This window comes from Rhinopithecus bieti, unplaced genomic scaffold (genome assembly GCF_001698545.2).
Source record: "Rhinopithecus bieti isolate Rb0 unplaced genomic scaffold, ASM169854v2 scaffold_1014, whole genome shotgun sequence".
NCBI lineage: Eukaryota > Metazoa > Chordata > Mammalia > Primates > Cercopithecidae > Rhinopithecus > Rhinopithecus bieti.
In genome coordinates, this window is record NW_016803499.1 from 2,226,924 (window position 1) to 2,240,983 (window position 14,060).

General features: G+C 42.4%; 1 protein-coding gene across 4 annotated transcripts in view; it reads right to left on the reverse strand.

Annotated features, from left to right (window-relative positions):
- Positions 1 to 14,060, reverse strand: part of TESMIN (testis expressed metallothionein like protein) — a 50,382-nt gene that overhangs the window by 10,697 nt on the left and 25,625 nt on the right. For all 4 annotated transcript variants that reach the window (XR_001888135.1, XM_017886784.1, XM_017886792.1 and 1 more), the window contains exon 6: positions 428 to 530. Coding sequence is in view for 3 of the 4 variants with exons in the window: in XM_017886784.1 (XP_017742273.1) it covers positions 428 to 530 (103 nt within the window). In the remaining variant the exon portion in view is untranslated. The remainder of the gene's footprint in view (positions 1 to 427; positions 531 to 14,060) is intronic.

A 14,060-nucleotide genomic window follows, 5' to 3' on the forward strand; every position in this document is an offset into this window, starting at 1 on the left:
AACTTTTACAATTGAAAATGTAGGCTGCCTGAGCACTTTCACCCAGCCTTCTCACGCAGTGGACTGTCTACACGTTTGTGACTACACCGCTCCAGCTCATGCTTATCTGCTATGTGAGATGACCCCAAATGTCTAAACTCCAAGACAAAGTGGACATTCGCATGTTCTTGAATCAGAACCTTCCTAGGCTGCTGCATCTCCGAAGACTTCCCACGTAATAAAGGGCAAAAGGCCTTTCTCTGCCTACCACTTTTATAACAGCCGCTTGTCATGGTTCAATACTCCCACCAGCAGGAATCAAGTCGTGTTCAATGTAAATTCTTCAAAACTGTAGGTTTTTTCCAATGAGGAATGTCTGGAGATCATTTTATGAACATCTCAGTTTGAAATGCTTTTAAAATGCATGCATTTAATGGACATTTATTACCTTAATGGCTTTAAACCGTTCAATTTCATGATGCAAGTTATTGCAACAATTATTACAATTGCAGTTGTTGCAAAAGTCCCCACTGGCGAAGCAGTCACAGTACCTGTGAAGGAAAGGACAGAGTGAGTGGCAGGCACAGACAGCACAGTCAGTAGTGAAAAGAAGAGCACACACGTATAAGGAAAGAGCAGGCAATGTGCTGCAGTCAGAACACTGAACGCTTTTATAGATGGCTCAGACTCCTTTTTATATGAGAACTAGATCAACCAGGATGATGTTCACCAGTGACTAACACAGAAGGGCGCAAAACTAGTTAAAACCATTTGTTTCATAACAGAGGATTTTGCAAAGCAAAACAATTTCCTGGCAAATCCATTGCCATCAATCAATCCTCCCTGGCCCCTAATTGTCCTCTGCCATTTTCCCAGGAGCACGGTAAGTTTGGTGGGCAGAAACATCAAGTAACAAAGAGCTGTCCTCCCATCAACCACCCCAATCCATCCAACATGACTGAAGGTGTGTTCACTTCTTCACGAGACCTTGACTTTGAGTGAAAACTAATTGGACCCAGAGGTGGAACCTGGCCTAGGCCTTATCTCACTTTCATTCTGTGAGGGGGAAGTGAATGGCAGAGGAAATGAACGGATGAGGCGGCTGCAGTCACACCTCTTGGTTGTAATGTGAGGGTTGTTCGGGAATCCTGAGTCTAGTGAAGCCCTTGGAGCGCACACCACCGTGCCCTGTGACTCCTGGGGCCACACAGGTGGGTGGCAGTGCTGTGGACTGGCTCTGAGGGCTTCCTGGGAGAGCCGGTGGTGCTGGCAGCCCGCTCCCCTCCCACAGTCTTCTAAGATGCCTGCTCCTGCGCTGTAAGGCAGAGGTGTTCACAGGCATGCGCTTTACCCTTCCTGGGTTGGGCAGAGACAATGCTTTCCTTAATTCATGTGAAAATGTAGCATCAAAGCAAGGACTCCTACTGTGCTGCCTATGACCGTGCTCCAGAGAGCCTGTGGGGCGTTCGTCAGCCACCCCATGGCTTCCCCCTCTGACCAGAGAAGACCCCTGTCGCTGTCTCTGTGAGCATGGTTCATCGAAAAGAGCTTCCAACTCGTTTTCCACACAGGCTCTGCCACCTTCTCCCCATGCGCCAGTCAGCTTTGCAAGCTGTAGAGTGGGAATCGTGGTGCTCAGCCTCCCAGTCCCAAAGCACTGCTGAGGGAAACCCTGGGCGTGTCAAGCTTCCCATAGTGCTGCAGGAACATGGTGAGGGCTGTGCGGGGGACCAGATGTCTGTATAAACCTCTCTGGGGCAGAATTCCCAAACACAATTCTTTTCATAATTATGATTTTCATATTTCAAAATAATATTTTAATGTCAAGTCAACAGAAGAGTAAAGAGGATCATCAGAGGCCAAAAAGACAATAAATTGTGAACCCAGAGAGGTGAGTTCTGCAGCAGCTAAGTGCTGCCCTGGGGCATCTGCCAGTCCCTAAGGACCCGGAGCTTGGGTTCCAATGTGCTGCTCATGCAGGAGACAGGAGACAAAGTCTGGCTGTAAAAGGTGAGCATGAGACCAGAGACCCCTCATAAAGTGTGGATCCCTGAAAGGCGAGCTCCCCAAGGAGTGAGTCATTAGAGACAACTCCACTCCACAACAGGGGAGAGGAGAGACGCATCCCCCGCGGGGAGAAAGGGGAACTATAAAGGTCTCTCCCGAGCCTGCAAGCCATGCAGATGGAGAGAAGGGAAAGGGGACAGTGACAGAAGGTTTGGATGCCAGACAGCAGAGGGGCAAGAGAACTGGTGTGGCGGACTCAAGAATGCTGAACCCGAAGTTAGCAGGAAAGAGCTGGGAAGGAGCTGTGGAAGGCTCTGGAATGGGCCACCAGGTTCCTCCATGGGAGAGAAAAGCCAGGTGACATAAGAAGAGAACCAGGGGGATTCTCTGCAGGAAGGCACGAGTCCCCAGACTCCTCCTCCTTCCTAAGCAGGTGGGACACCCTGCCACAGTGGCAGAGACTACAAGTGACTCTCTTGGAGCAAAACCACGGGGTGTGGGATATGATAATGAACAAATCCAAGAAAAGTGAATGTTGGGACCCCTAGGTTTCTTCTCAGCTTCTAGCATTCTAGCAGGAGACTAGAAAAGCCTCTTCTGAGGACCCTGACAAACCCAGGAGAAAATATCTAGAATCTGACATTGAGTTTTCCCAATAAAATAGCTGAGTGACCACCCTGTGGGGGAGCTACAGTGAGCAAGCACTCAGCAGTGCACCTGCACTCCCAGTCAGCCCACCCCTCACCTACAGCCCCAGTCAGCCCACCCCTCAGCTACAGCCCCCAGGCAGCCCACCTCTCACCTACAGCCCCCAGGCAGCCCACCCCTCACCTACAGCCCCCAGGCAGCCCACCCCTCAGCTACAACTAACGCCCACAGGCAGTCCCATCCCTCAACCATATACAAGCTCCACCCGTCAGGCACAACCACTCACTACATGACCCACACACAGTCAGACCACTCCTCAACTACCAGCACCCCAGGGAGCCCACCCCCACCATACAGCCCCCCAGCGGAGCCCACCCCCTCACACTAAGCCACCAGGGAGCCCACCCTCTCACCTACAGCCCCCAGTCAGCCCACCCCTCACCTCCAGCCCCAGGGAGCCCACACCTCACCTACAGCCCCAGGGAGCCCACCCCTCACCTACAGCCCCCAGGGAGCCCACCCCTCATTCTTAAGTGAGCCAAGTGATGCCCAGGGATCTGCAGACACATTAGGAAATCTTCCAGGGTATGAAAGACAGAGGCCCAGAGAAACGGACCGTGCATGGAAAAGAAAACTAGGAGAAAGGTGGTATCAACGGCCTTAGAGAGACTAAGAAAAATTATTGATCTGTGAAACAGGAAAATGATTCTTATAAAAAACCTTATAAAAAACATCTTTTTTCAAAAAGATGTTTTGGGAAGCAAAAAAGTAATCACGGTGATGAAAGACCTAGAAAGTACAAAAACTAGAACTAATCAGAGGAGAAAGCAACAGTGGGCCAGACTAGAAAATCCAACATTTATGCAGTAAGAGTTCCAGAAATACTGAATATTAAGAATGAAGGGGATACAATAATTCCAGAACATTTCCCAGAACTCAAGGCCATGAGTTTCTGAAGGGAAAGGACCCACCTTGGGCTCCGCACAGTAGCTAGAAAAGAGACTGGAACCAAGACAGCATGAGCACATTCTGTAGCACCGGGAATAAGATATGATCCTCTATGGTTCTAGAAAGAATAAAACAGTTTTCATACAGAGGATCAAGAAAAACATGATGTCAAAATTCCACCAGCAACATTGGAAGCTAGAAGAAATGCAGCAAGGCCTTCAAACGTCCGAAGAAAAACTATTTCCAACCTCAAGTTTTACTCCCAATCTGAATTATCATCTAACCATGAGGATAGACTAAGGTATTTTTTGACACGTAAGGTCTGAAAAAATTACATCCCATATACTCTTCCTCATGGAAGCTACTGGAGAAGGCACTGTGCCAAAATGAGGCTGTGAATCCCACGAGGAAGATGCGGGCTCCAGGAGTCAGGAACCGAAACATGAGAAAGAAGCCAGTGAACCCCTTAGCATGATGGTAGAGTGGAGTCCAAGATAGGAGCTGCACGCCCGCCTGGAAACGAGCCCCAGCCAGGCAGCTCGGGAAAAGCCTTCACGACAGGACTGACAGTGCCCCCATGTCTGGGCATGTTGAGAAGACCGTTACACAACCAGAGGAGAGGTTAGGGTTACGTTAGTGTTGTGTGCATAGAAGACTAAGTACTGGGTATGAACGGGAAGGGAAAGGTCAAGCAGTTCAGGAAATTATAATTCATAAAGGCTCAGCAGGGACCAGAGTTTTCATCGTCATAAAATGTAAAGACTCAATGCTAATCTAACAAAGTCTATCTCATGTCTGGGTGTGGGAAATGTGTGTGTTGGGAGGGGTTGGTATGTGAGTGGGAGAGGAAATAAAGCTAAATCCACATTTCCCATGGTACAAAAACAATAGCTCACACCAAACTGAAAAGCCGAGGAGTAATTCAGACCTGTTATTTATACTTATGGAAGCAAATATGAAAAGATTCTGTTAAAAGAGTTGAAAGTTCCTGGAGGGCAGAAGATAAGGAACAATAGTCAGGGTACTACTATTTTTTGTCACAAGCCTGGTACAATTATCTGGCTCTCTAAACTATATGTGTGTGTGATTTGGATAAAAATAATAAACTGAGATTAAGAAAGAATAAAAGATAAAGAGATCAGTCTAGATGCAGCACAGAAAGACAGACTGCAAATATAGAAGAGAAGTTAAGAGAAACAGTCAAGAGTTAGAGGGGCTAATGTGTCTGTCTGGTGAGCATTACGGAAGGAGAGAGGAGAGAAAATGGGGGCGAGGCATCTTTGGAGTGAGGATATCCATGAGTTTTCCAGAACTGACGATAGCTGTGGATGCTCAGATTTAGGAAACCTAATGAACTCTAAGAAAGACAAACAAAAAGAAAAACCAAAGGCAAAAAGAAAATCTCAAATGCACCAGAGAACAAAGATACATTACCTAGACTCACAGCTGACTTCTTGTTGTAATGGGAAACTGCAGACTATTTTCAAAGCATTGGCAGAAAAAACCTGACAACCTAGAACTGTATACCCAGTAAAAGTGTGTTTACTCACCAAGGTCCAGGCTAGGCACATTTCTTTTTTTCACTGTATACTCTTGTGCTGAGTGATTTTATCAACTCTTGCTTTTGAAGATTTTAATCTTTTGAAGATTTTAAAATCTGTTTTCATCAAACCTGCTCTCTGTCTCACACTCCAGACTCTAAAATCCTTACTGTCTCCTTTCCCAAATGAAAGGGTGGGCTGTCCACATGTGCTCTTATCATTCCTCATCTCCCATTCATCCTTTAACCTATTGCATTCAGATTTCCTCCTCCTGCCCACAGACTCTCAAAGGCAATCAACCAGCTCCTTATTGGAAAACCCAGGGCTCTCTTCACTCTTCTTGAGAGCTTTGGACCCTACTGTGTTCCAGAACCACATCCCAGCTTCCAGTCAGAAATCTCTACCTTCGATTCAGCACGTCCAGCCCTCCACCCACGGTCTTCACCTGGACCCCTTGTACTGTCCCAGCCGCTCTCTCCTCCTGTGCCTGCTCTCCATCCGTGGTGTTGCCGTCTGCCCAGTAACACAGCCCCTTTGTCAGTTCTGGCAATTACCTTGCTCTCTTTCCCCATATCCAAGGGTTGCCAAATCTACTGATTCTGGCTCAGAAATGTCTTTTATTAATTTTATTTTTGATAAATGTCAATCATATTTATTGTGGAATTTTAAAAAATACAAATAAGTAAAAAGAAACAAATTACATCCAATCTGAATCTCATTCCCTAGAGATGATCATTTGGTGAATATATTTCAGACTTTTTCTGTAAAACTATACATACTGAAACAAGTATATGTTGTTTGGTTACAGATTACATGTAAACAAAAATAAGATATTATACAAACTGTTTCAGTGTGCTTTTATTACTTATCAATATAAGTAATATAGATAACACCTTGCTTTTATTACTCATCAGTATGTTATGAATGTTTCCCGTGTAAATAGATTTATATACCATTTTAATTGCTGTACATACCCCACACTATAGCAGCACCTTGATTTATACAAAAATTCACTTTACACTGAACATGTAGATGTTTTATATATTGTGGAAATATAAACAATACTGTAGTAGTGGTGTTGGTCTTCTTTCTGTTCCTAGAACCATCCACCCTCCCTCTCTTGCCACAGGGCCTTTGCACCTGTGGTTTCCTCTGCCTACAACACTCTTAGCATCCACTTTCAATCCACCTCCACCCAGTGAACTCCCCCTAATCCAAACACACCTCCTCAGGGAAGCCTTCCCTGACTGCCATGCTTGCTCAACACATCCCACCCCCTCAGCCCATTACTGCTCCTTTGCCACATATTCCACGGTTCCACTCTGACCTTTAATTATGTGATGATTCATACGAGAATAATCACTTTAGACTGTGAGTGCTGGGAGGGAAGGGACCATAACTCTCTTGCTCACTGCTGTCTTTCCTGTTCCTGAGATCATGGGCATTCAAAAATATTTATGGAATGAATGAATAAATGAGTGAAAAAAATGATACAATGCATCTGTTGAAAATGTCTCAAATCTGTGTTTTTTTCCTTCATTGTTACCACCCCTGCCTGGGTTCAGGTCTGTGCTCCTGCAACAGCCTCCTAATTAACCTCGCTTTCAACTTCTTCCACTTTGCCATTAGCACTAATTTTCCAAAACATAAATCAGACAAAAGTAAGCAGAGAAAAAGCAGTAATCAGAAAACGCAAAATAAGATGGTATTGTACATTCCTAGTAGGGGTGTAAAATGGTATGGCCACTGTGGAAAGATATCGTGGTTCCTCAGAAAGTTACTATACGATCCAGCAATTCCACTTCTGGGTATGTACGCAGAAGAAGTGAAAGCAGGGACTCAACCAGATACTTGCTACATCAATGTCCATTGCAGCATTAGGGTAAACAAAACGTGGTTCATCCGTACAATGGAATATTATGCAGTCGCAAGAAGAGAGGACACTGTGACACATGCTACAATATGGACAGCACTTTAGAAACACTGTGCTAAGTGAACTAAGCCAGATACAAAGGGACAGAAATTGTATGAGCCCATTTATGTGAAGGACTTAGAAGAGTCAAAAGAAAGAAAGTAAAATAAGGGTTACCAGAGACTGGGGAAAGGGGATGATGGAGAATCTGATGGGTACAGAATCTCTGATTGGGATGATGAAAAAGTTCTGGAAAAATTCAGTGATGGTGGTTGCGTGACACTGTGAATATATTTCATGCCACTGAATTGTATACCTTAAAGGTTTAAAACAGTAAATTTTATGTTATGCATATTTTGCCACAATCTTAAAAGACAAGGCACAGAGCAGAATGTATGGAATGCTGCCATCTGAATGGGAAAAAGGAACCTAAATAAAAGTTAAAACTTCAAAAAACAATTAAGTTGCTACAAATAAGTCCCTATGTGTCAATAATCAGACAAAGAATGCAAATAGATTAAAGAAACCTACTGAACATGGGTTATTAGATTTGCTTTTCAAAAAATTCAGCTATATTTAGCTTACAGAAGACACACCTAAAACAAAACTGCCACACAGAAAGTGCAAAACTAAAGGAACATTCTAAAGCCTAACTCACTAGTACTGCACTAGAAAAGAAAACATGGTGCAGCAACATTACCGTCAGACAGGAAAGAACTGAAGGCAAAATGCGCCAAGATACAGAGGCATAGTCATTAACAACTGATGGGATAATTCACCAAGATTGTTACATAATTCATGTAACAATCTTGAATTTGTATGACCTTCATGCTATAGATTTGAAATATATAAACCAAAATAGAATTATAAGGAAAAAGGAGACAAATTCATAATCTTAAGTGAGGGATCTCAACACATCTTTATCAAAACATAAAATCACACAAAATTGAATAAGCAATTAGCAGATTTAAACAACAAAATAAACCAGTGAATGGATAGATAACTGCCCCAACAAAAGAGAATATACATGTTTTTCAAATTAATATAGAATATTTTCAAAATTGATTGCATTAGGTCATAAAGGAAGTGTTCATTAATTTCAAAGAATTGATATGCAGACTACATTGTGTACAGAGTAATTAAATGAAAAAATTAGCAATTAAAATATCATTTAAAAATATATACACATACATACAGATACATACACGTATATACAATACAAATGTGGACACTATGAAATGTATATCTAAATAACTCATGAGGCAAAGAGAACATTACAATAAAAATGACAAGCTATTTCAAATGGATGATAGTGAAAGTACTGCCTATCAACTCTTGTAAGATGCAGTAAAGTAGTCCATAGGGGTAATTTATAGCTTTAAATGAATTTCCTAAAAAAAAAAAAAAAAAAAAAAAGATTTTAAAGGTTGAAATTAATAAGGTAAGCAGTTAACACAAAAAGCTAGTAAAACAAGAGAAGGAAATAATAAAGACAGCAGTAAAGAGCAGAAATTAATGTACTTCATGAACCACAACCAAGAAAATCAATAAAACCAAAAGGTGGTGCTCTGAGAAGGCTGACAAAATAGACAACCTCTCCTGGAACTGATCGAGAAAGTCTAGAACAGGTCAAAGACCATAATTATAGATACAGAGTTCATCTTTAAATATAGAATATATGAATAAATTTGAAAGTTTTGAGAATTCAATACTTTTAAGAAAACATATCAAAATTGACTCAAGAAGAAACAAAAAAGAAAATATTAACTACAAAAGAAAGTGAATGAGTAACCTATCACCTTCACCACTCCAACTCTGATAGACACCAAACCCAGAAAGTTTTTCAGACAAGTTTTTTCAAACGTTCAATGAATAAATAAATCCTACCTTACCCAAACTTTTTTAGAGGCTAGAGAAAAAGAAGCCAGTGGGATTGGGATGGGGAAGCCTTTTATTAGGCAATACAATATTGATACCAAAATGAAAGAATGTATGAGAAAGAAACATTACAGGTGTATCTCACTTATGAACAAAGATTCAAAAATCCTAAAGAGCTAAAGCTTGCTGTGCATACAAAAGATAATATTAGATCTTTTGATACTAATATTGATATTATTGATATAGATAACATAATGATCAAATTGGGCTTAATCCCTGGAATGCAAAGGCAGATTAACATTGGAAAGTTTGTTGTCATAGATATGAGATTAAAAGAGGAAAACAATCTGATCATTTCAACAAATACATAAAAAGGCACTCAATAAAATTCACCAGTCCCTTATTATAATTCTGATAATTAAAATAATAGCAAATTCCTTAGGAAACTAGGAATAGAAGGAAGCATCCTTAACCTGAGAAGGGCACGTAACAGAGAAGCCAGTCAGTCCTGCAACAGCCACTTCCCCTTATCCGACAGTGGCAGCAACTGTAGTGGAGCATGTGGTTGGCTCACCTCAAGAGTGCATCTCCCAGCTTCCTATATAGTTGGCCTGACCACATGACTAGGCTCTGGCCAAAGGGCTATCAGTGGAAGTGATTTTGACAACTGCTGGTCTTGCCATGAAAGGTTAAGGAGTGTGCACTCGCCCTCCTGTTTTCTCTTCCCCAGTGTCTGGAAGATGAATGTAAGGGTAGGGACTGGTGCAGCCTTCTTAGACCACAAAATACAAGCCCTCCATTGAAGATGTCAGGGCAACTAAGATAGAAATCTGAGACGATAATATTGATTAGCCCCCACACTAGTCCTGAAATGGTTGGAGTTTTGAGTCTCGGTTATAGCATCTGAGTACGTATTCTACCTAATAACGGCATCTCTCAAAAACCTACGGCAACTATCTTATTTAGGGCAAGGCAAGGGAATTTTAGAAGTATTTAGAATTTAGGAGCAATTCAGCAGTGCCCCAAACCAGAACTTCCATTCATCACTATGAGGTTCTAGACAGTATAATAAGGCAAGGAAAAAGGAAAAGAGTACAAAGATGGGGAAGGTATCATGGTCCAATATCTGTGACAAGATCATTGTTTAAACAGAAAGTTGAAGGAAATCCACAGACAAATCATTACAAACAAGCAGCAAGATTCACGCCTGGAGCGGGATTGAGAACCCCAGATCAGACCCATATGCAATCAAACCCTGAGAGCTGATGGGGCTGCACTGCAGATACTGTGGACTGTGTCTGTGTTTTGCCATATATGGTGCTAGACAATTGTCCACATGGAAAAAAATAAAATTGAATCCCTACCTAATGCCATTCATGAAAATCAATTCCAGGTGTTTTAAAGCTCAATGACAAAAGCAGAAATGTAAAACTTTTAGTAGAAATTCTAACATCGCATTTATCCCACCTTGATCTACATTGCAGTGAGCATCATTCCATTAAAGGCGCTGTCCTGGAGGTGCAGATTGCCTCAGTGCGGGCACACTGGCAACACTGCAACACTTTTTGGGTCATCCTGCCCTGTGGCTTGCTGAGCGGGTAAAACGATAATGTTCAAGGAATACTCATGATACCCTCTGTCAAATTCACTTCCCACAGGCATATTGAATCCTGAAATTTTAGAGTTTTGTGGTTGAAAAGACCTAAAACACAGTTTTGCTTTTGTTTTGTTTTTTTTTTTGAAATGGGTTCTCACTATGTTGCCCGGGCTGGTCTCGAACTCCTCGGTTCAAATAATCCTCCTGCTTCAGCTTCCCAAAGTGCTGGGACTGCAGGTGTGAGCTACCATGCCCAGCTCAATGACATATATTCTAAACTCATTCTTAATTCACTGGCCATCCTGACATACTGCTTGCTATAACACACTTAATAACATTGAATTAAATATTTAAAACCTTTTAGATGGCTATTTGAACTGGTAAAAAATTAAGGAAACCCAAGAGAGGGTAAAATTCAGAGGGGCCAAAGCTGAAGCCCGAAGCAACCTCTGAAACCTCTGCTGATCCCAGCAACCAAAGGCGCTCACTAACCGCTGGGCGGAGGAAAGGTGCTCACTAACCGCTGCGCGGGGGAGAGGGGGAGCCACGACAGCCCTAGCAATGGCAAGCACCTGCAAGGACATGTGCAACCTGCTGGGCTATGCTCTAGGTGCTTTACATATATTAACCCCAGTCGAAGGCACCCTTGGCGTAGAAGGTCTGCTGTGGGATCTACACATGGACCAGAACTGCGGAGGGCTCTACCCTGGGAACAAATGCCCTGAAAACAAACAGCAAGGAAATGTGTGCGTGATCCTGGCTGGTGGGAGGGGAGGAGGCTCACTTCAAGTTGAAATCTGAATTCATACTGTGCAGCCTAATAAAAATAAATTAGCCAAAAATTATAAGTCCTCGAAGTTGGAAGTGCCACCAAGCTCCAAGTGGAAGCAAACAAACCTTCTCTGAAGAGCACATTCTCCAAACAAGCCTTGAAGAACCCCCACAGGGAAAGGCCCAGTGATTATAATTCACAGTTAAAAAAATCACAAAATACGTGAGGTCCCAACCATAAGGAGAAAAATTCAAGAGATGAAACAAACACAGAATGAGACAGAGACTTGACTTTAGTTAGGAGCTACAGAGAAGATATTTAATATTTTTAAATATAAAATAAATCAAAAGTGTGAGTAAGCAACAAGAGACTACCAAAAACATGACCATCCAGATTTGACCTCCTGCTCCATCAGAATTCTGATGGCAATAATTAATCTAGTTAATCAGAGACTAAAGGCCACGTGAAGAAACAGCATTACAGACCGTACAATCTATGCCTGAAACCTTAGGGTTGGGGCCGGGCGCAGTGGCTCACACCTGTAATCCCAGCACTTTGGGATGCCGAGGTGGGAGGATTCCTTGAGCTCAGGAATTTGAGACCAGCTTGGGCAACATAATGAGACCCTATTTCTAAAACAAAAAAATTTTTAAAAGCTGGCTTGTGATCTCAGGAGATTGAGGCAGGAGGATTGTGGGAGTCCTGTCTCAAAAATAATGAAACTGAGTCTGGATTTTCTTAAAGTCAATCAATATATGAAGGGCTAATTAAAGCTGTCCTAAAAGGCTGAGTGCAGTGGCTCACGTCTGTAATTCCAGCACTTTGGGAAGGTGGGTGGATCACTTGAGGCCAGGGGTTCAAGATCAGCCTGGCCAACATGGTGAAAACCCATCTCTACTAAAAATACAAAAATTAGCTGGGCATGATGGTGCATGCCTGTAATTCCAGCTACTCGGGGGACTGAGGCATGAGAATTGCTTGAATCTGGGAGGCGAAGGCTGCAGTGAGCCAAGATCACACCACTGCAGTTCAGCCTGGGCAACAGAGCCAGACTTTGTGTCAAAAACAAAAACAAAACAAAAACAAAAAAAAGTCCTAAAAATTATCTACACTCATGGTATAAAACCAATCCTTGCTTTTCTGAGAGGAAGAGAACTCTCTCCATTCTAGTGGACAGTGTTCCTTCTCACTCTATGAAATAATTGTCCAAAAATGTATAATCTAACACTTATAGGCAAATCTCATTTTACTGTACTTTGTTCTATTGGGCTTCATAGGTAATGCTTTTTTTTTTTATAAAACAAATTGAAGGTTTGTGTCAACTCTGCATCAAACAAGTCTATTGGCGCCATTTTCCAAGAGCATGCGCTCACTTCATGTCTCTTTATCACATTCCTGTAATTCTTGCAAAGTTTCAAACCTTTTCATTATTGTTATCCCTGTTATAGTGACCTGCAATCCGTGTTCTTTGATGTCACTAGTGTAATTGTTTTGGAGTACCACGAACCACATCCATATAAGAGCACAAACTTAACTGATGAATGCTGAGTGTGTTCTGACTGCTCCACCAACTGGCGGTTCCCTGTATCTCTCCCTCTTCTCAGGCCTCCCTATTCCCTGAGACACAACAATATTGAAATTAGGCCAATTAACAACTCTACAATGACCTCTAATGTTCAAGAGAAAAGAAGAGTCCCATGTCTCTCACTTTAAATCAAAAGATGAAGCTTAGTGAGGAAGGCATGTTGAAAGCCAAGATGAGCTGTGAATCAAAGGAAAAGCTTTTGGAGGAAATTAAAAGTGTTACTCCAGTGAACACACAAATTATAAGAAAGCAAAACATTGCTGACATGAAGAAAGCATCAGAGGTCTGGAGAGAAGATGAAACCGGCCAAAGCCTAATCCAGAGCAAAGCACTAATGCTTGTCAATTCTATTAAGGCTGAGAGAGGTGAGGAAGCTGCACATCAAAAGTTGGAAGCTAGCAGAGGCTGGTTCATGAGGTTTAAGGAAAGACGCCACCTCCATAACAGAAAAGTACGAGGAGAAGCAGCAAGTTTTCCAGAAGATCCAGCTGAGATCATTGATAAAGGTGGCTACACTGCACAACAGGTTTTCAGTGTAGATGAAGCAGCCTTCTATTAGAAGAAGATGCCACCTAGAACTTTTGCAGCTAGAGAAGAGAAGTCAATGCCTGGCTTCAATGCTTCAAAGGACAGGCTGGCCCTCTTATTGGGATATGATGCAGTTGGTGACCTTAAGTTGAAGCTAATGCTCATTCCCCATTCTGAAAATCCTAAGGCTCTTAAGAATGTTGCTAAAACTACTCTGCCTTGTGCTTTACAGATGGAACAACAAAGCCTGAATGACAGCACATCTGTTTACAGCATGATTTACTGAATATTTTCAGCCCACCGTGGAGACTACTACTCAGAAAAAGATTCCTTTCAAAATATTACTGTTCATTGACTGGGTACCTGGCCCCCCAAGAATTCCGATGGAGCTGTGCAAGGAGATTAATTTTGTTCTCATGCCTTCAAACACAATATCCATCCTGTAGCCCATGGATCAAGGCGTCATTTTGACTTTCAAGTCTCATTATTTAAGAAATACATTTCATAAATCTATAGCTGCTATTGATAGGGATTCCTCTGATGGATCTGGGCAAAGTCAATTGAAAACCTTCTGGAAATTATTCCATTCTATGTGCCATTAAAAATATTCATGATTCAGGCCAGGTGCGGTGGCTCAAGCCTGTCATCCCAGCACTTTGGGAGGC